Below are 23,480 nucleotides of genomic sequence, written 5' to 3' on the forward strand. Positions count from 1 at the left end.
TTAGAAAATAGTCTATATCTCTGTTCTTCCTACCAATGTGCATAACCTCACAATTCTAACAGACTTGTCAGGCATGAGCTCCTCTTGAAGAAGTGCTGTTGACTCAGCCCTATTTCACTGTGCATTTCCAAATACTCTGCAATCTCCCCCTCAGTAATGGACTACCAAAGACTGAGGTCAGGTTTATTCATGGATTATTTCCTGCCTTCTGTCTATGTCCCTTCTTAAACAGGGCTGTTACATTAGCCATTCATCAGTCCTCTGGGATCCTCCCTGATTCTAGTGATCCCTGAAAGATCACGACTAATGTCCCTACAATCTCCTCAGCTATCCCATTCCAAACTCTGGGATGTAGTCCATCTGATCTGGATGATTTATCCACCTCCAGACTTTTCAATTTCCTCAGCACCTTCTCCTTCATAGGGATTGCTCCATCCACATTTGCCCTCTGTATCTCTTGAAGTTCTGGTATGTTGTTGGTGTCTTCTACTGTGAAGATTGATGTAAAATACCTATTAGAGTAGGTTTTTAATCCTCTTACTTCTCCAGTTTACTGTTTAAAGCTTAACAGTTGGAACCCTCCAAACTCTGCAACTTTAATGGACCGTTTTGGAGGGTTCTAGGTGTAGGGGATTGGCCATTAGGGACTTGGTCAACTCCATGAAGTCAGCTGTCTTGAGTGACTGCGCATTGTCCTGACATACAATTACAAACTTAGCTACTCCACAGCTCTGACTGTTGGAATATCTGCATCATTATTGCTTTCACGAATTGCTGGCTTCTATAAGTCATAGTCAACAGACTTGAAGTGATTAAGCCAACATTGCGATTGAGCAGAAATACCAATACCTGGAATTGGAATACATGACATAGCAAAGAGTAAATGGAGCAAGAAGAAAAAGACCAGGAACAGGGTCCTCCATTGTTCTCTTACCCTCCAACTTTTTCACTCTCCCAAACAAAAACCAATTGAGAGACTTTTCCAAGCATAGGGAAAAGGAATGTTCCTCAGTCATCCCCAACTGAAGTCTTCTTCGAAGATATTCATACAGCACAGGAATAGGCCCTTCGGCCCAACATGGCTGTGCCAACCATAATGTTTATCTAAATCCATCTGCCTGCATATGGTCCATATCCCTCTGTTCCCTGCCTGTTCACAGGTCTGTTCTTGCTGTTGAAGTGGGGCCAACATCCTGTTTGTTATCCCTCATCCCCACTCACTAAACACCAATCAACTGGCATCTACGAGGTGTTACTCATCAGTAATCCGATCTGTAACTTTGTAGTGTTGCAATGGAGACGATCTCTACATTAGAAATATCTGCAGAGGATGAAGAGGAATGTGAAATTCAGAACCAGGAAGAACATTCAGAAACTGAATCTTCTGATGAAAATGAAGGTAGAGTAACATTTAAACAATATATTTCACTATATTTGTTGAATATCCTTGTAGTGTATTTACCATTCTTTTGGAGCACAGGTGTGTGTACTGTAATGGGAGAATAGATGTGAACATAGAAATTACCAGCAGGAAAACAATTAGGTGCTCCCTGTATTTAACAAGCTCACACGTTCCCACCTCGTGCTGGTAATGTTTCACCCTTTGCTTGTCAATAATCAATTGTAAAGATTCCATTTCTCCAGCCTTTTGAGAGAGGGTTCCAAACATTCACCACTGTCTGTGTGAAAATATTCTCCTCAGCTTCATTTTAAATGGACAATGACCCTTTAAACAGTGACCCACTAGTTCTAGATTCTCACACAAGAAATATCTTGTCAGCTTTACCATGTCAAGAAGCCTCAGGATCTTCTGTTTCAATAAAGTCACCTCTTGCTGTTCCAAAGCTCACTGAATACAAGGTGAATCTGTGCAGCTTTTCCTCATGAGAGACTCCCACAGCCCTTCCCAATTAGATATTAGTCTGGTAAACCTTCTCTGAACTGCTTCCAATGCATTTCTGAAATAAGGAGACTAATTCTGTACACACTACTTCAGATGTGATCTCACCAGTACTTTGTATAAGTAAAGCAAAATCTCCCTATGCTTGTGTTCACTTCGCCTGAAATGTACAACATCATTCTGTTACTGCTCCAAATGACTTGCTGTGTCTGCAAACTAACTTACTGTGATTCATGCACATAGACACCCAGCTCCCTTTGAATCTCAGAGCTCTGCAGTCTCTCACCTTTTAGACAATATGCTTGAGTACAATTAATAAATATAAAGAATGTGTTTAGTTTCTAATATAAAGTATCATCAAGTTGAATCAGTGGACTATAAAATAAATGTGGGCTTTGCTGGCAAAGCCAGCATTTATTGCCCAGAGGGCAGTTAAAAGTCAACCCATTGCTGTGGGTCTGGAGTCACATGTAGGCCACACCAGGTAAGGATGGCAGCTTCCTTCCCTGAAAGACGTTTGTGAACCAGATGGGTTTTTCCAACAACCGACAATGGATTCATGGCCATCAGTGTGGCTCTTCATTCTAGATTTTTACTTTCACTCAATGGTGGGGTTCAGACTCAGGTGCCCAGAATATTATCTAGGTCTCGAGATTGACAGTCCAGTGATAATACCACTAGGCCATCATCTACCCTATAGTCTAGAACAGACAAAATCACAGTGTAGTACAGGCCATTCGGTCCTCAATGTTGTGTCAACCTGTGAAACCAATCTGAAGCCCATCTAACCTACACTACTCCATTCTTGTCCATATGCCTGTCCAATAACCATTTAAATGTCCATAAAGTTGGCAAATCTACAACTGTTGCAGGCAGTGCATTCCACGCCCCTACTACTACTGAGTAAAGAAACCACCTCTGACATCTGTCCTATATCTATCACTCCCTCAATTTAAAGCTATGTCCCCTCATGCTAGCCATCGCTATCCGAGGAAAAATACTGTCACTGTCCACTCTATCTAACCCTCTGATTATCTTATGTGTCTCAATTAAGTCACCTCTCAACATTATTCTCCCTAATGAAAACAGCCTCAAGTCCCTCAACCTTTCCTCCTAAGACCTTCCCTCCATACCAGGCAATATCCTAGTAAATGTCCTCTGAACCCTTTCCAAAGCTCCATATCCTTCCTATAATGCGGTGACTAGAACTGCACACAATACTCCAAGTGCGGCCGCACCAGACTTTTGGACGTCTGCAGCATGACCTCATGGTTCCAAAATTCGATCCCTCTACTATTAAAGCTAACACACTGTATGCCTCCTTAACAACCCTATCAATCTGGGTGGCAACTTTCAGGGATCTATGTACATGGATGATTGTTTGAAGATCACTGTGCAGAACTATTATAACGAGAAAAAGGCTATATGGAAAATAGAGGAAGATTTAACAACAGTAGTAAGACAAATGTAACTAGAATTATGACCTGGATTTTTTGGTAGCAATGAGGGCACTCAAGCCTATTACTCCATTGAAAGTGACAGCAATGTCAAGAGTTAGTCTATGTGCAGTTCAGCACGGAACTCCTTGCATTGCTGCTTATCCTTCTACACTTTTATACTCCACCACCTCCATCAGACTATAGTATGAGTTTCTAATAACATACTAAATTCATAATTCCTGCTGAAAGATCTCATGGTACTTAAAAGTTAATTTTGTACATGCTAAATGACAAATGTAATTATTAAAAAAAGATTTTTAAGGAAGTTTATGATGTTTTGGATTCTACCTTAAGCTCAGAATCATGTTCCAATGATTTATTTTGCTTTCTGTAAAATTTAAATGATGTGAAGGATTTTACTTTCTGATTTGCTGACAGTGAGCAGACTTCAATTTGATTGGATATCTACACTGATGACACAATCAATCTGGCCACCTTGGCATCCGCTCGATAGAGAGTCAGATTTAGGGAGATCTCTGCAAACAGGAAAGCAATGACATTTGATTCAGTGGTCAGCTTTCTTTGAGGCCATCAGCAAGTACCATCATTTCCTGTGGACAATAAAATTTGGGCCCATATTCCATTTGGAAAAGACATAGATTTATATGGTTATAATAGCTAGCTCAGCATTTATGTTTCTAAAGGTATTCCTTTGCTAGATTTGTGAAAAATTTGTGAGTGCAGTCTTTAACATCAACTATGGATAGCGATACATGTCATTGTCATGTACACATCATATATCTGCAGTGAAATTTCTCAAACCTTAGGGCTTCTATATTTATTTCAACATTTTAATAACCTGTAATTCTCCTTCATACTGTTTATTATAAAAAACCTCTCTGTCTTGACCTCAATTTTCTTCACGTTGTTTGAAGGAGGCAGTGATTTTTGAACAAAAGCCATGTTTAAAATTTATCTTTTAGCAAATGTTTTGTTGTTTTTTTCTACAAATAGATTTTGCAAGTATATTTTAATGAGGAAGTAAATCATTTATCATGTTATGAGTGGAGTAGATTTCAGACAGCAATGGCAAGGAATCTGGGTTCAAAGATCATTAGACATTCATGACATCAAGAGTTTATGAGAATAACACCAGAAAACCTCTTTGAAGGAGATAATCAGCTAAGGTCTCAAACTGTGGAGCAGACCTCAGAGACTAACTACTCCTGCTGCCTTGTTCCAAAAATTATGTATTAGCAATTTTGTGTCAATAATTTTGGAATTTAGTCATTTCATATCAAAGCTGCAAGGAAGGAATTCTAGCCTCCGTACATTTCAGGCTCTTATGGAGATTGTTGGCGTTACAAGGTATTGACATATCTCCCTTTGAAAGTAAATGTTGCTTTTCCTGAATTCTGCCCTGTACAAATGATCTGCAGCAAAGAGATCAAGTGACCATCTGAACTCAGGCCTATCCCATTGCTAGCCTAAAACTACTTCATCCCCAGTGAGCAATCCTTGGTTAAACTATATCTTGAAGACCAACTTCCTTTTCCAGTGAGCCTTTCACAGTGAAAGCCAGACTTGGATGGTTCACAGACGCTGAATCTGGAAGGGATGTAGTGGGTGGAGAAGGGAATTATGGAACATTGGTTGAGACAGATCAAGCTCAGGGATGAAGGGCAGCGGCAAATAAGATGTCGAGTGGGAGAGATAGGGAATTCAGGCTTGGGAAAGGCCTGGAGTTATTAACAATGAAACAGAGGACTCTGCTTTCTGTACCTTGTAGCAGTTTAAGGTAGCAGTTTAAAATCTCCTTTAGGAGGTAATGGAGTCAGAAAATGGAAGGCAGATCTTATTCAAGTGTTTTATTTTTAATTCTGAATGCATGTGCAAGAACAACAAACTGGGGCTTACATAAGAGTAATGTTCATAAATGGATGAATCATTGGTAACTTGTTATGAATTGAGTTAAAATGATATTTTCCTTATTAACTGTAGATTTATGGTTTCTTTCTACTAGAAATTCTCACCGATGTCAAAAGACCTTCAGATGCAGTGAATAGGATTTGGTCCCCTTCAGTTTACAGTTTGGTTACAAAGGAAAGCTACAACTTTGCAGGTTATGAAATCACCATCCACCAATCCATTGATCACTTTGGAGCTATTACCTGGCCAGCGGTACGTTTTACTTAAGCAGAAAAAACATGTGGAACTTAGACTAGGGGAGAAGGAAAATCATGGGAGACAGAATAAAACAAAATGAACAAACACATTTTCTCTGGTTCACAGGAGCTGGTATACATTTGCTACCATTTATCAATTTATAACAACTGTAACAATGGAATTTGCATAGCATCCTAGAGTTCTAAGGTGCTAACTGTGGCAATGGAGGACACATGGAGAAGAATTCACTAGTTCATGCATCCTGTAAAGCCACGGTTGTGAATGTTTTCGGTTCATTTGAATGACTGCAGTTCACCACAAGGCAGACTCTGTGAGACTTCACCTGGTGGGAACTCTGCCCTTTGATGGGACATAATCTAAACTCTGCCCTGACCAAACCTGGGTGACTTCACGAGTTGGGAAGGCTGCAGTTGAGAGATCACAGCCTGAACTCACTCCCATCCCCTAGTGGGAAGGCTTTTACAAGGGATCACAACACAGCATGCACCCAACCCTCTGATGAACTCTGCCCTGACCGATGAGACCAAATGAACAGAAAAAGTGTAAATGTGTTCAACAGAGAGTTAAAATTAAAATAGATTCCTTTTACATTATCACCATATTTTAGATTAGATAATCTAATGTAGCATCTGAAATTGTAAATGAATTCCTATGATTAGTGATGAGGTGGAATGTACTAAATTAGTTAAGACCCTAAGACCATAAGACATAGGAGCAGGAATTAGGCCATTCAGCCCATTGAGTCTGCTTTGCCATTCAATCATGGCTGATAAGTTTCTCAACCCCATTCTCCCCATAAACCTTGATCCCCTTAAAATCAAGAACCTATCTCTCTCAGTTTTAAATATACTCAATGATCTGGCCTCCACAGCCTTCTGTGGTAATGCATTCCATAGATTCACCACTCTCTGACTGAAGGAGTTTATCCTTATTTCCGTTCTCAAAGATCTTCTCTTTACTCTAAGGCTGTGCCCTCGGGTCTCAGTCTCTCCTACCAATGGAAACATCTTCCCAACATCTACTCTGTCCAGCCATTCTGTAAGTTTCAATTAGATCCCCCCACATCCTTCTAAATTCCATCAAGTATAGACCCAAAGTCTTCAAACATTCCTCATATGTTAACCTTTTCATTCTGGGGCCAAGTTAACTCTCTATTAAAAGTTACTCTATTAATTTTGAAATTAAACTTTTAAATAATTACAATAACATGTTGAGTTTTTTGATTATTAGTTGGAATGTGTTGTACAGCCATTTGTGAAAGGGGCTGAACTAAATGTAAAACAATACACAAAGGGAGTAATTAACATCATCTATGTTCACAAATTTCTCTAAAAGCAGCCACTGTCAAAATCAGCAAATAGGTGCCATCAGCATTCAACATTTATATAACAATCATGGAGTAGTCAGAAGGAGGGGCAATTATTAGTAAGTAAATATAAGACCATAAGAACCAGGAGCAGGAATAGGCCGTCCGGCTCTTCGAACCTGCTCCACTATTCAATAAGATCATGGCTCTTCTTTCCATGGACTCAGCTCCACTTACCCGCCCTCTCACCGTATCTGTTTTAAAACAACTCTTGGCTCTAAAAACATGTACTGAGGTAGCATTGACCACTTCATTGGGCAGGGAATTCCATAGATTCACAACCCTCTGGGTGAAGAAGCTCTTTCTCAATTCAGTCCTAAATCCGCTCCCTTTAATCTGGAGGCTATGCCCTCTTGTCCTAGTTTCACCAGCCAGTGGAAACATCCTCTCTACTTCTATCCTATCTATTCCCTTCATAATCCTATATGTTTCTATAAGATCCTCCCCTCATTCTTTTGAATTCCAATGAATATAATCCCAGTCTACTCAGTCTCTCCTCATAAGCCAACCCCCTCAACTCCAGAATCAACCCAGTGAACCCCCTCTGCATCCCCTCCAGTGCCAGTACATCCTTTCTCAAATAAGGAGACCAAAACTGCACACAGTACTCCAGGTGTGGCCTCACCAGCACCTTGTACAGCTGTAATATAACCACCTTGCTTTTAAACTGAACCCCTTTAGCAATGAAGGACAAAATTCCATTTGCCTTCCTAATTACCTGTTGTACCTGCAGACCAACCCTCTGTGATTCATGCACAAGGGCACCCAGGTCCCTCTGCACAGCAGCGTGCTGCAACATTTTACCATTCAAATAATAGTCCTTTTTACTATTATTCCTACCAAAATTAAAAATTACAAAACACAGGTCATGGTCCAACAGGTTTATTTGGAAGCACTGGCTTTGGGAGCGCTGTTTGTTCATCAGGGGGTTGTGAAGTATAAGATTGTAGGACACGTTCTCCCAAAATGGATGACTTTGTATTTATTAACATTGTACTCCATCTGCCACACCTTTGCCCACTCATCTATGTTCCTCTGCAAAGTTTCACAGTCTTCTGCACACTTTGCTCTGCCACTCATCTTAGTGTCATCCGCAAACTTGGACAAACTACAGCTGGTGTGTGTGTGTGTGTGTTCAAGCTTCTGTGTCTCCTGCCTCAGGGAAGAGGTTGTAGGAGAGCATTACTGAGGATGTGATTTTTCTTTGATGATGCTGGCAGCCTTGCTGTGGCACTGAGCCATGTACAGAGGAACCTCAATTATCCAAAGGACACAGGCGGAGAGTATTTCATTCAGTTAGTCAAATTCTGGATAATTGAATGTCAGACAACATAGGTTAGCCGATCATCGGGACCTTGCGATCCCACCGGATATCCGATATTCGAATAACCGAATGCTGGATGATCGAGGTTCCTCTGTAAATGGATTCCATGGATGGAAGGTTGGCTTCCATGATTGTCTGGGCTGTGCACACCACCTTCTGTAGTTTCTCTCAGTCCTCGACAGAGCAGTTATGCACCCAGACAACATGCTTTCTATGGTGCATTTGTAGGAGATGGTGAGGGTGCTAATGGACATGCCAAATCTCCTGAGCCACCTGAGGAAGAAGAGGCGTTGTTGTGCCTCTTGACTGTTGCATCTATGTGGGAAGTCCAGGAGAGGTTGCCAGCTCTTGTCACTCTCATGAACTTGACGCTGTCCACCCTCTCAAACCCCAGCTTCATTGATGTAGATGGGGATGGGTGTGTTCTCCTCTTTTCTTTCTGAAGTCAATGATCAGTTCTTTAGTTTTGCTGATGTGGGGAGAGATTGTTCTCATTGAACCACATCACCAAGCACTATATCTCCTTTCTGTATTCTGACTCATCATTACTGAGATCTGTCCTACCACAATGCTGTCATCAGCAAACTTGTAGATGGCATTCATTCAGAATTTGTCAACAGTTGAGGGTTTACAGGAAGTACAGTAGAGGGCTGAGGATGCATCCTTGGGGAACTCCAGTGTTGAGTGTTATAGTGGAAGAAGTGATATTGTCTATCTTCACTGATTGAGGTCTGTGGGTCAGGAAGCTGAGGATCCAGTTGCAGGGGGCAGAGCCAAGACCAAGGTCACAGAGTTTTAAGATCAGTCTGGAGGGGATCATGGTGTTGAAGGCAGAGCTGTAATCAATGAGCAGGAGTCTGATGTAGGTGTCCCTTGTTGTCCAGATGTTCCAGGGATGAGCGCAGGACTAGGGATGTGCATCTGCTGTGGACCTCTTATGTCAGTAGGTAAATTCTAGGAGATTGAGGCAGGCTAGGAGACTGGAGGTGATGTGTGTCATGACCAGCCTTTCAAAGCACTTCCTGAATATGGAGGTCAGACCTATTGGGCGGGAAACATTCAGGCACATTCATCTTAACTGCCCTCTGGGTAATTAGGGATGGGCAATAATTGTATTCTAGCCAACAACTCCCACATCCCACGAACAAATATTTTTCAAAAAATTTGTGTACTCAGTGATAATTATTCCCATTATCAACTCACAGACCCTCTGAATAGTATCAAGATAAAAAGTATTGAATTGTGGGGCTAGAATAAACAACTTGTCAATCTACACCCAGCACGCTGAGTCACCAAGTTGTTTCACATATCAGTAGAAAACAGGTTTGGCATAAAAGAGATAAATGGCCAGCAATCCTTGTGAAACTGTAATGCAATAATTTTCAAATTCTACTCTTCGAGAGACACCAAAAATAAGGATGCCTTTCTTTAGCCTGGTGTACGACATATATTGAAAACTGATGCTCCCTTCTAACCTGATAACTGCGCACGGAGCCAATGTAGTCTGACTTCCACTAAAACAAAACACTGCAGATGCTGAAAGTCTGGAGTAAATGAAAATGTAGGTAAGTCAGAACCTGTGGAAAGAGACAAAGGTCTTCACAATCCTTCATGAATTATGAAGAAAGCAAAAAGAATTAGCTTTCAGTGAGTGAAGGTTGTGGGATGGGGTGGGGGGGGGGGGGGGGGAGGTTGATGGGGAATGGTGGGGGGTGTGGGAGACAAGGGACTACAGGGTGGGGTAAAACTAAAGGGAAAGTCTGTGGTAGAGTGGACAGCATGCCTGACAAATGACACAATATTTCATGGTGTAAGAGCCAAGGAAAATTGTAATGTGTCTAGTAAAGAAACTTCAGTCTAGACCTTTCCACCAGAGCAAAAAGGGTACGAGTGGCCTGACGCTGGAAGCCCTGCTCAAGCATGACATCACCCAGTTGGTGCTTTCTATTTTCATGGGGATTCCCAAGTCGCCAGCCTATCTATATCCTCCTGTATCCTCTGGCAATCCTCCTTACTATCTGCAGCTCTCCCAAACTTTGTGTCATCAGCTAACTTACTAAACAGGCCAACTACACTCTCCTCCTAATCATTGATATATGTTACAAACAACAGGGGCCCCAACACTGATCCCTGCAGAACATCACTGATCCCCAGTCAGAGAAACACCCTTCCACCATTATTCTCTGTCGTCTGTGACCAAGCCAGTTTTGTATCCATCCAACCAGGTCACCACAGATCCCACGTGACGTCACTTTCTATATCAGCCTGCCATGAGGGACCTGGTCAAAGGTCTTGCTAAAGTCCAGATGGATAACGAGTAAAAAATGAGGTCTGCAGATGCTGGAGATCACAGCTGCAAATGTGTTGCTGGTCAAAGCACAGCAGGCCAGGCAGCATCTCAGGAATAGAGAATTCGAAGTGAAGGGCTTATGCTCGAAACGTCGAATTCTCTATTCCTGAGATGCTGCCTGGCCTGCTGTGCTTTGACCAGCAACACATTTGCAGCTCCATATGGATAACAGTCACCACCCTTCCCTCATCAATCATCTTCGTCACTTCCTCAAAAAACTGAATCAAGTTTGTGAGACATGACCTCCCTGTACAAAGTTATCCTGCCTATCGCTAATAAGTCCATATTTTTCCAAAAGTAAGTAAATCCTGTCCCTGTACAAACTGTCCTAGTGTAGCTTAAGATTCAGGACAGGATCTTGCTCAAGTTTCCTATGCCTCTGAATTCCAATAAATATGTTTCTTGGGGGTGAATACTTCCATTTGAGCAACCTTCAGTGATATCACTGATATTTTAGATATTAATCAGGTTTATAATTGTGGGCGGCACGGTGGCACAGTGGTTAGCACTGCTGCCTCACAGCGCCTGAGACCCGGGTTCAATTCCCGCCTCAGGTGACTGACTGTGTGGAGTTTGCACATTCTCCCCGTGTCTGCGTGGGTTTCCTCCAGGTGCTCCGGTTTCCTCCCACAGTCCAAAGATGTGTGGGTCAGGTGAATTGGCCATGCTAAATTGCCCGTAGTGTTAGGTAAGGGGTAAATGTAGGGGTCTGGGTGGGTTGCGCTTCGGCGGGTCGGTGTGGACTTGTTGGGTCGAAGGGCCTGTTTCCACACTGTAAGTAATCTAATCTAATCTTTTGATAGGCAGTTGAGCTGTGCCATTTTCTGGAATGCAACTGGAACGAATTCAACCTTGATGATAAGAAAATAATCGAACTGGGTGCTGGAACAGGACTCGCATCTATTTTTGCTGTCTTACTAGGTAATTACACATTTCCCCCCGTTTTCAACCTTGTAATAACAACTTGCATCGAAATAGCTTCTTAGATATTATAAGGTATCCAGAGGTGTTTCAATTAAATAATAAACACTTGGACAAGACAATTTTAGAGAGATTGGATCCCCTGGAATTGTTTGGAGATGAAGCAGATTAAGTAAGTAGGAAGAGAGATGGGATTTAAGACAGGAATTCAGGGAGCTATGGTGGAAGCCTAGAGCTAGAACAAACAGAGTTCTTATCTCTGATTTGTTGCCCATGCCACGTGCTCGTGAAAATGTTTTGCTGGTTAAAGCACAGCAGGTTAGGCAGCATCCAAGGAACAGGAAATTCGATGTTTCGGGCCAGAGCCCTTCATCAGGAATGAGGAGAGGGTGCCAGGCAGGCTCAGATAAAAGGTAGGGGGGAGGGGCGATGGAGATGTGATAGGTGGAAGGAGGTCAAGGTGAGGGTAATAGGCCGGAGAGGGGGTGGGGGCGGAGAGGATTGCAGGTTAGGAGGGCGGTGCTGAGTCCAAGGGAATCGACTGAGACAAGCTGGAGTGACTCCCTCGTCAGGTCCACACCCCCCACCAACCCAACCTCCACTCCCGGCACCTTCCCCTGCAACCGAAGGAAATGCAAAACTTGCGCCCACACCTCCTCCCTTACTTCTCTCCAAGGCCCCAAGGGATCCTTCCATATCCGCCACAAATTCACCTGCACCTCCACACACATCATCTATTGCAGATGATGTGGCTCTGGCCCGAAACGTCGAATTTCCTGTTCCTTGGATCCTGCTGTGCTTTAACCAGCAACACATTTTCAGCTCTGATCTCCAGCATCTGCAGACCTCACTTTTTACATGTGCTAGTGAAGGAATAGGGAGAGAGAGGAGTTGATCACGTGGCTGCAGGGATGGTGCAGGAGAGGGGGTTTTGGATTCCTGGATAATTGGGGCTCTTTCTGGGGTAGGTGGGACCTCTACAAGATGGTCTTCATCTGAACCAGAGGGGTACCAATAAACTGGGAGGGGGCGAGGCGGGGGTGGGGGTGGGGGGGTTGAACTTGCTATTACTCTTCAGGTAGGTTTACACTAACACAGAAGGGGGATGGGAACCTAAGTTATAGTTTCAGTATACGGGAAGATGAGAGTAGTGAGGTCAGAGCTAAGATTTCAAGATCGCAAGAAGGCACCGGCAGGCAAGAAGTTGGTTTGAAGTGTGTCGATTTCAACACCAGGAGCATCCAGAATAAGGTGGGTGACCTTGCAGCATGGGTTGGTACCTGAGACTTCGACATTGTAGCTATTTCAGAGACATGGATAGAGCAGGGACAGGAATGGTTACTGCAAGTTCCTGGATTTAGAATACTTTTTTTGTCAGTGTTCACACGAGAAAAAGACAATATGGTCGAAGAAAATATTGAGAATATTGATGGGATTGAGGTCATAGAGATGTACAGCATGGAAACAGACCCTTCGGTCCAACCTGTCCGTGCCGAACAGACATCCCAACCCAAATCTAGTCCCACCTGCCAGCACTCGGCCCATACCCCTCCAAACCCTTCCTATTCATACACCCATCTAAATGCCTCTTAAATGTTGCAATTGTACCAGCCTCCACCACATCCTCTGACAGCTCATTCCATACACGTACCACCATCTGCGTGAAAAAGTTGCCTCTTAGGTCTCCTTGATATCTTTCCCCTCTCACCCTAAACCTATGCCCTCTAGTTCTGGACTCCCCGACCCCAGGGAAAATACTTTGTCTATTTATCCTATCCATGCCCCTCATAATTTTGTAAACCACTATAAGGTCACCCCTCAGCCCCGACACTTCAGGGAAAACAGCCCCAGCCTGTTCAGCCTCTTTCTATAGCTCAGTTCCTCCAACCCTTGCAACATCCTTGTAAATCTTTTCTGAACCCTTTCAAGTTTCACAACATCTTTCCGATAGGAAGGAGACCAGAATTGCACGCAATATTCCAACAGTGGCCTAACCAATGTCCTGTACAGCCGCAACATGACCTCCCAACTCCTGTACTCAATACTCTGACCAATAAAGGAAAGCATACCAAACACCTTCTTCACTATCCTATCTACCTGCGATTCCACTTTCAAGGAGCTATGAACCTGCACTCCAAGTTCTCTTTGTTCAGCAACACTCCCTAGGACCTTACCATTAAGTGCATAAGTCCTGCTAAGATTTGCTTTCCCAAAATGCAGCACCTCGCATTTATCTGAATTAAACTCCATCTGCCACTCCTCAGCCCATTGGCCCATCTGGTCGAGAATCTGTTGTAATCTGAGGTAACCCTCTTCGTTGTCCACTACACCTCCAATTTTGGTGTCACCTGCAAACTTACCAACTGTACCTCTTATGCTCACATCTAAATCATTTAAGCAAATGACAAAAAAGTAGAGGGCCCAGCACCGATCCTTGTGGCACTCCACTGTCACAGGCCTCCAGTCTGAAAAACAATCCTCCTCCATTACCACCCTCTGTCTTCTATCTGTGAGCCAGTTCTGTATCTAAATGGCTAGTTCTCCCTGTAGTCCATGAGATCTAACCTTGCTAATCAGTCTCCCAAGGGGAACCTTGTCTAACGCCTTACCGAAGTCCATATAGATCACACCTACTGCTCTGCCCTCATCAATCTTCTTTGTTACTTCTTCAAAAAACTCAATCAAGTTTGTGAGACATGATTTCCTACGCACATGCGTAAGGAGGAGCTGTTAGCAATTCTGGAAAGAGTAAAAATAGATAAATCCCCTGTGCCGGATGAGACTTATCCTAGAATTCTCTGGGAAGCCAGGGAGGAGACTGACGAGACTTTGGTTTTGATCTTTATGTTGTCATTGTCTACAGGAACAGTGCCAGAAGACTGGAGGATAGCAAATGTTCTCTTGTTCAAGAAAGGGAGTAGAGACAACCCTGGAAATTATAGACCTGTGAGCCTTACTTTGGTTGTGGGTAAAGTTGAGAAAGGTTATAAGAGATAATCATCGAGAGAGGAGTAAGTTGATTAGGGATAGTCAACATGGCTATCACAAGCTTTATTGAGTTCTTTGAGAACTTTAAGGGCATTTAAATAGTTATTGGACAGACATATGGATGAGAATGGAATAATGTAGATTAGATGGGCTCCCGATTGGGTTCACAGTTCGGTGCAACATCGAGGGCTGGACCTGTACTGCACTGTAATACTCTAAGTACGGGTCAACATGGGCAAAGGGGAGTCGACGGTTTTGTGATATTATTGCTGGACTATTAATCCAGAGAAAGTGGGGAATGCATATGCTGGAGATCAGAGTTGAGAGTGTGGTGCTGGAAAAGCACAGGTCGGGCAGCATCCTGATGAAGGGCTTTTGCCTGAAACGTCAACTTTCCTACTCCTTGGGTGCTGCCTGACCTGCTGTGCTTTTCCAGAACCACACTCTCGACTATTAATCCAGAGAGTCAGGTAATGTCCCAGGAAAATATGGCAGATGATAGAATCTGAATTGAATAAAAATCTGGAATTCAGACTTATGACGACCAAGAAACCACTGTCGATTGTCGGGAAAAAACCTGTCTGGTTCACTAATATCCTTCAGGGAAGGAAACTGCCATCCTTACCTGGTCTGGCCTACATCTGATTCCAGAGCCACAGCAATGTGGGTGACATGTGGGCAATTAGGAATGGACAATAAATGTCGGCCTAGATAGTGATACACCCACATCCTGAGAATGAATAAAAGAAAGAGTGAAGTCATATGAGCACACAATTTGGCAGCATGACAGTGGAAAAGACTCAGCAGATAGGGTCTTCAAACAAGCAGTTCTGGAAAGGCACTTACCTACTCTCCCAAACTGTACTTGCTTCTCAGTTGCCAGACTTTCCAAGGCATGAGTAACCAGGTTCACCTTTAGTGAAATAATGCAACTGCCAGTCAGTCTCCTGGAAATGGAAAAGCTGCTAATCCTTTGTTCTGCTTCCCTTATGTCCGAACATTGGGTTAGGACTGGCTGTCAGATTCTTTTAAAAAAATGAAACATTTGATGCAACCCTAATCAATTTTTTTTTAAGCTTCGCAGTTTCTCTCCCAGATCAATTGCAAAGTAATCGGTCAGTTAATCAAGAATTTTGATGGAAATAACTCATTAAGTTTTACGTTTACACAATCCCTCCATCTAATGTGAAGTCACATGCAAACTAATTTCAATCCGTCTAATTAATTTACAAATATTGAATAATATTTTGTTAGCGTTTTCTGAAATTGGAAGAATAATAATGTTGACAATTTTCTGTGCTTCTATATGATTATGTGTGCTTTCTCTCAGGTGCTAATGTCACCAGTACCGATCTCCCCTGTGCAATTGGAAACTTGCGTAGTAATCTCATGAGAAATACACGATGCAGAAGCAAGCATCAACCTCAAGTTAAGGAGCTGGTTTGGAATGTAGATTTAGATAAAAACTTTCCTCAATCTGTTCATCACTACGATTATATTTTGGCAGCTGATGTTGTTTATCATCATAATTGCCTGGATGATTTAATGGCTACATTTGAGTATTTCTGTCAACCAGACAGTGTGATCTTATGGGCAAACAAATTGAGATTTAATTCAGACTGTGAATTTTTGGAAAAATTCAAGGCAAAATTTGAAACTGTTATGCTGGCAAATATCCCTCATGCAGAAGTTATAATAATTAAAGCGACAACAAAGTCACAATTAATGAAGAATACTTAGTGGGGAAAACATGAGCTACATTCAAAACAATGCACTTGTCAAAAAGAATGGTCACAATACATCTATTTTAAATAAATCCTGTATATTGATGCTTTAGAAATTTTAGCACTGAATATTATTCTTTTGATGAATTATTCAATAGTTTCAAAAGTCAGTTTATATCATAGACCAGCTTCTATGACAACATGGAGCACTCCGCAATATATTACAAATTCATCAATAGTTTGCACTGTTTGCTACTTATTTTAATTTTGAGTTGGTAATAAATCTGCTATATTTAAAAAATGAAGGTGGTGGAGCAGGGGAAGAAATTCTGGCATTAACTGAATTTTTACTTTGGACCCAAGAGAGCAGAGTTGGGACAATTCCTGAATCTGCAAACCCTCCCCAGGAAAATGTGCCCCAATAGTTTGGACTGCTGTCCCCGGGTTGGAGAAGGGGTGTGGGTGATTACAGCAGCTGAAGCTATCATGTTCATGCCCACTGAGTTCTGAGGCTACTGGATACAAGAGTGTGGTCTGGGCACAATGTGAGGCATTGGTGTTACTGCACTTTGTCAAAGCTGTGAAGAAATGCAGAAAACACCAGCGTTCAAACCTCAGGGCCTGTTAAACCCTGAGGGAATGAAAATCAGATTACCATGCTTTAGGGCTTTGACCTGTCAGCTGTCACTATTATAAAAGTCAAATCACTTTGCAGTCGACATGTGACAATGCACTGTGACAAAAATGGACTCCACTCCTACAACTGTCCAGTTAGCGTGTGTGGGCCAGATACGATGAACCATGCATAACCTGAACCATCAGCATTTGAACAGAGTGACAAACCAATGAGTGACAGGGTTAGTAGCTGATGACAGGAACAGAAGAACATGCTCCACCATTCAATAAGTGTATGGCTACCTCTAGTGCACCTTTCCAAATGTTCCTGGTTCAACCACTCAAAAAGAGGGTCAATGCAGATGGCATGCTACAGCCACAAGTTGGGGAACAGCTTGCATACTCTTTGATAATTCCATCAAGTGTCCAGGGACTATCTGGAGTAGTAGCACAAGGGTAAGGGTGGGATTGAGCTGGTGTTATCAGGCAATATTCAAGACCAGCGGGGGGCTGAGAACCCAGGTCTGGAGAGACCTAGTGTTTTCCTTTCGATTTGGACATGTCTGACCGAGGCTTTTGATCATCCATGTCCGATCTGTGTATTTACCATTTCACATTCACTTTGGGTGGTCTCCGTGACCTTGAAACCTATTACGAAAATTACTATTGGCCTGATGGGAGAGGAGATTGAGGTCCATTTTAACTATCCCCTATCTGATATCCACCTGTCAGAGGGGACCAGAATGTAGACACAATGATCTGTGGTAGCCACTAATCAATTAGATCCCAAAATTGATAATCTACAAAAGCTCTGTTTTGATAACATCGTCAGGATGGTAATTATGACTCATGCACATTAAGGAGTTTCGCCGAACAGTTTGCAGTTCTACAGAAGGAAAAAGCTATAAAAATTTCACTTGCTCAATCCTGGAAGATCATTGTAAATTTGTAAGGTGTGAACTCTGGAGAGTACTCAAACTCTGCACAGGTACGAGACATTGGACTGGATCTTGTGACCACATGCAAGGCAACAGTGCTACCCACTGATCGTGACGGACTAGTGATTTCAATGATGCTGCTTTCTCTTCCTGATTGCAGTTTGAACCTAGGACCTAGCCAAGGAATGTGCAGCAGCTGTGATGACGGCAAGCAGGTAAGAAGCCAATCACACTGACATATCCAAATACAGAAAACCAGCATGTTAAGAACACTTAAAATTCTTCACTTTGAATTGAGATTTTCAAATTGAATTAATATAGAAGCTAAAATAATGGTAACTTCTCTAATTAAACATGATGTATTTGGAGAAGTTTTACTTTTGCGACAAATGTACAATTACCCTCTTAGTGCCAGCGAAACTGTTTCGCAATGATTATGAGGGTCGCGAAGTTTTAAATAAAGCATAGTTTGCTTTTGAAAGAGGGATTAAGTGCATGAGCTGACAGGCTGGAGAGGGGGCGAGGCGGAGAGGTCAGGAAGAAGATTGCAGGTCAAGAAGGCAGTGCTAAGTCTGAGGGTTGGGACTGAGATAAGGTGTGGGGAGGGGAAATGAGAAGGCTGAAGAAATCTGCATTCATCCCTTGTGGTTGGAGGCGCTCTTCCTCCAGGCGTCGTGTTGCCATGGTCTGGCGATGGAGGAGGCCAAGGACCTGCATGTCCTTGGCAGAGTGGGAGGGGGAGTTGAAATGTTCAGCCACGGGGTGGTTGGGTTGGTTGGTGCGGGTGTCCCAGAGGTGTTCTCTGAAACGTTCCGCAAATAGGTGAGGACCAGTGGGGTTCTGTCCCAGAACCACCAACCTTCAGATACATCGTATCATCCTTCGCCATTTCCGCCACCTCCAAACAGACCCCACCACCAAGGATATATTTCCCTTCCCACCCCTATCGGCATTCTGGAAAGACCACTTCTTCCGCGACTCCCTCGTCAGATCCACACCCCCCACCAACCCAAACTCCACTTCCAGCACCTTCCCCTGCAACCGCAAGAAATGCAAAACTTGCGCCCACACCTCCTCCCTCACTTCTCTCCAAGGCCCCAAGGGATCCTTCCATTCTGTCAGAAATTCACCTGCACCTCCACACACATCATTTACTGCATCCGCTGCACCCGATGTGGCATCCTCTATATTGGGGAGACAGGCCGCCTACTTGCAGAACGTTTCAGAGAACACCTCTGGGACTCCTGCATCAACCAACCCAACCACCCCGTGGCTGAACATTTCAACTCCCCCTCCCACTCTGCCAAGGACATGCAGGTCCTTTGCCTCCTCCATCGCCAGACCATGGCAACACGACGCCTGAAGGAAGAGCGCCTCATCTTCCACCTAGGAACCCTCCAACCACAAGGGATGAATGCAGATTTCTTCAGCCTTCTCATTTCCCCTCCCCCAACCTTGTCTCAGTCCCAACTCTCGAACTCAGTACCACCTTCCTAACCTGCAATCTTCTTCCCGACCTCTCCGCCCCCACCCCACTCCGGCCTATCACCCTCACCTTGACCTCCTTCCACCTATTGCATTCCCAACGCCCCTCCCCCAAGTCCCTCCTCCCTACCTTTTATCTTAGGCTGCTTGGCATACCCTCCTCATTCCTGAAGAAGGGCTTATGCCCGAAATGTCGATTCTCCTGCTCCTTTGATGCTGCCTGACCTGCTGCGCTTTTCCAGCAACACATTTTTAAGCACAGTTCAACGGAGGCAAGAAATCCTACATAGCACCTTAGATCAGTGATGGTTAATCATTGAAGAATCTAGGTCTTAAGATTTAGTTAGTTGATTAATCAGAGTGGAACAGAGCAGTACAGATACTTTTTTCCCCCTATAGCAGCTAATATTGATCACAAAGCAAAATTAACAGAAGATTTTAGAGCAGTCACTTAAAAGCTAGGGGATACATGAAAATAGAAAGAAGTTACAAAATGAAAACAGGCTATTTGGCTCAATCAGTTCATGTTGGTGTTTGGTGTTTTTGTTTCAAAATTGCCACACCAAATCTATTTTAGATTCCTGTTCTTGTTGAACATTTAATATTTATTTGTTTAAATATTGTCATGTGCCTGTGACCATAATGACTTACTTTAGGATAACATTATATCTGTGGTACTTCACTCTAAGAACCTAAAGCAACTACAATGCATATGCATGAAACAAGTAAAAAAAAAGGTTTTGCTCTATAATTTGTGGCCATTATAGCATTTATGAAAAAGGATGTCATCTAAATGTCCATATAATGGATGTGTATAAAATGATCAGCAGCATTTCTGGAAAGGCTGGCTATGGATAAGTGCACACATCTGTAAGGTTTGTACCTCAGGTTAGTAAGGGAAGTGGGGTTGCAGAGATATCAAAAGGCTTTGCCATAAGATTTCAAACTTGCTTAGATACAGGACTCACCCCTTCGTTGGAAAGTTGTTTAAAAAAGCATGCTAGAATATTCCAGTAAGTAAAAGCCAATCAGTTTAATATTGGTGGTAGGTAAGCCTTTAGAAAAGGAGAAAAAAGACATTTGGTAATGTTTAAAATACTTAAGGAGAGCCAGCATGGATTCATAAAAGACATATTTTGTTCGACTAATAAAATTGATTTCTCAAATTTAATTTACTTTTTTGATGAAGTGACAAAGGTTGATGAGGGGAATCTGGTGAAAATCATCCACATTGATTTGAAGAAAGCTTCTGACAAAGTTCCACATAAAGGCTGGTTGATAAAATTGAGTGCAATGGAACAGGAGAGTCTGTATCAGTTTAGACAAAACAATTCCCGCAGGGACAAAAAAATGGCATGTTTTAGTACCTACTATTTTAGATTATAGTAAGATTTTCCAAGGGTCAGTGCTCGGACCACACATTCTTTGATCAACAAAAATGACATGGATATTGGAATTGAGAAATGTGGACCTACAGCTGACAGGCCAACTCAAATTGGCTGCAGCAAAACAGATAGGGCAGTGGAATGGGTAGACAAGGGGTACAGCGAATACAGAGGTATGTGAGCTGATCTGTTTTAGCAGATAGAAATAGGGAGAAGATTTAATTTTAAAATATTAACAAATACAGCTTTCCCTTGATTTCCAGTCTTTAACTATTTCATAATCACAGCTGCAAATTTTGGGTTGATGTTAAATACATAAGCAGAGAAATTCAGAAATTGAAATCCACAATGAGCCACATTGCATGCTTGACTGAATACCTTAAGTTGGGAGTTTGTGCCAAATTTTGTTTTGCATGATTGAGATTACTAATCAAACTCAGTCAATGTAAAACTAATCAAAATGTGATAGAATTTTAGACTGCATTTGAGAGTGAAACACAAGTCAAAAACTAGAATACTGAAATTAAATAAATGCAGTTACATATTTATGGGTATGAAGGATGAGTTGGATGAGGTAGATTGGTAAGTTTGATTGAAAGGAATAATTTTTTTAAAAAGTACTTATTTTTAAATTTTCAATATACCCACACTGCTTTGAAAATAAAAGCTGTAATGAAAAGGAAACCATAATGTGGCTAACTAAAGAATTTAAAGATAATATTAAGTTAAAAGAAGAGTATTATTACCAAAACATTAGGTGTGAAAGAATGTTAGATATCACCAAAGGATGACCAAAATATTGACAGTTATAAAATAGATAAGTGTAGATTAGCCATACTGTATAAATATATTGTAAAAGAAACATTTTGTGCCCAATAAGTGTGTCCTGCTGGTAGGTGGGACTATTTTAGGTTGGGATATCTGGTCAGCAAGGACAAGTTGGATCAAAGGATCTGTTCCCATGCTGGACATCTCGATGACTCTAATACAGACAATTGCAAAGAGTGTACAGGGGCAGTGACATTGTAGATGACAGGATAGACTGAGAGATTAGTAAGTGTTGATTAAAGCATATACAATTTTGGGAAACATTGAGAGGCAGTAAATGGAGACAGACATTCAGTAGAAAAGTCATGCTGAAAGTTTATAAAACTAGAGTATTGTGTCCAGTTCCAGTCACCACACTTTTGATAGGATTGAGAGTCAGTAAGAGTTGGAGAGTAAATTTACTGGAATGGCTCCAGAACTGGAGTATTTCAGCAACAAGCACTTTCTGGTTGGAGAAGCTGGGGCCATTCTCCTTAGCACAAAGGAAGTTGAAGGGAAATTTGATATGATATAAAGTTGAGAAGTTTTGATAAAGTTAACAAAAAAAAAGCCACTCCCATGAGCTGATGGAGAGCTCAGGGCCACAAATGTAAGATTTTAGGGAAGAGATACAATGAGTGATAATGGTCATGCTGCCTCCGAGGCTGGGAGGAGTGGAGATGATCTCTGATTTCAAAAGGGAACTGGATGGGGTCTTGAGGAAATCAGCTTATGACGTTATGAAGATAACGCACAGAATGTGGCTGTGTGCACTTTCTTACAGAGAGCTGCATTGTTTTAATGGGCCGAATGGCCTGCTGTGCCATAATTACTCTTCAAGTAAATAAAACATGCAGCAAATCACAAATCAGGAATCTAGCATACCCAACTGGGAAGTTGGAGAAACAAGTATTAGAACTACAACTTTTTCTTTGGCCTGTCTAATTTATAATTCACTGTTACAGCAGATAGCACCCAATGGAAATTAGTTATTTTTAAAAAATATTGTGCATTTTTTGTATAAAATTACACCAATAATGATGTAAAAATATACAAGCAGATGAACAAATCCTGTAAACACCATATTAACTATTTCAATATATTTTGTGCATCACAGACTAGGTTGATAACTGGATGTGAATAACTGGTGTTAAGAATGTGCTTGTTACCAGCTATAGCTGACATACAGATTGCTCAGGAATCAAAAATAAGAAGCCCAAAAACAAACTGAAAAATATTACAGATACAGAATGAAATCAATCCTCTCATTTAAATGGCTTGTTTTTGTAACTTAAGTTCCTTAAATAAATTCTAACCTACTTCCAGGGATCATATTTCTTGATTTCACATGTAGCACACAGACTTAGACAGTTATTTCTACCTAGGTCCAAAGACATTCCCCTTTCCCAGATTTGGGCACACTGAACTGAAAGCTTAAACAGAAACTTATGTACATCATGTAACATTTTAACTGTGGCATACTAAAACTATTTTCTGCACGAGTTAGTAGTCTGATTTCTGTTTATTGAGCTGAGCTAAAGGTGAGGAATTTGCAACAAAGCACCCAGGCTTGTAGTGCAAAACGTTTAGAACTGCATAAGTGTAAAAGACCTCTTACCAAGTGGTGAAACAATTCTACCATTGTATAAAGTTGAAGGGATTACTGTCATTCGTGAATTTGGTTATATGGATAGCAACCAAAATACATGGTTTAGAACTGGTTATTAACAAATTGTGCAGGCCTTGCACTTCTGTCATATAAAAATTCAACTTATTCAAGTAATTGTACAAGAAACGTAGCTATGTGGCAAGGGCAATATGTCCAAACATCGTAAGGTAATGGAAAAAATTCCTGACTGTGCTACACAACATTAAAATGTTATATTTCAATGTCTTTGGGTTATAAATTGAACAATATTAACTCCCAGTACTTTCTGGCATACCAAGATTTCATTTCAAAATTGAAAATAAAAGTTTGGAAATATTATAGAAAAGATCATTAAGTATATTTAAAATAGAAACTTAGTCATACAAGTCTTTGTTTTATGCAT

At 41.8% G+C, this 23,480-nt stretch overlaps 1 protein-coding gene across 1 annotated transcript; it reads left to right on the plus strand.

The window, feature by feature from the left end:
• The first annotated feature begins 1,293 nt into the window (after window positions 1-1,293).
• LOC132816613 (protein-lysine methyltransferase METTL21C-like) lies at window positions 1,294-16,240 on the plus strand. Its single transcript, XM_060826428.1, has 4 exons — window positions 1,294-1,399; window positions 5,363-5,520; window positions 11,370-11,487; window positions 15,806-16,240. Exons 1-4 carry the CDS (start codon window positions 1,294-1,296, stop codon window positions 16,213-16,215), a joined length of 792 nt encoding a protein of 263 aa, XP_060682411.1. The 3' UTR covers window positions 16,216-16,240.
• Window positions 16,241-23,480: the final 7,240 nt, after the last annotated feature.

The sequence above is a fragment of the Hemiscyllium ocellatum genome, chromosome 6, assembly GCF_020745735.1.
Source record: "Hemiscyllium ocellatum isolate sHemOce1 chromosome 6, sHemOce1.pat.X.cur, whole genome shotgun sequence".
Classification (NCBI taxonomy): Eukaryota; Metazoa; Chordata; class Chondrichthyes; order Orectolobiformes; family Hemiscylliidae; genus Hemiscyllium; species Hemiscyllium ocellatum.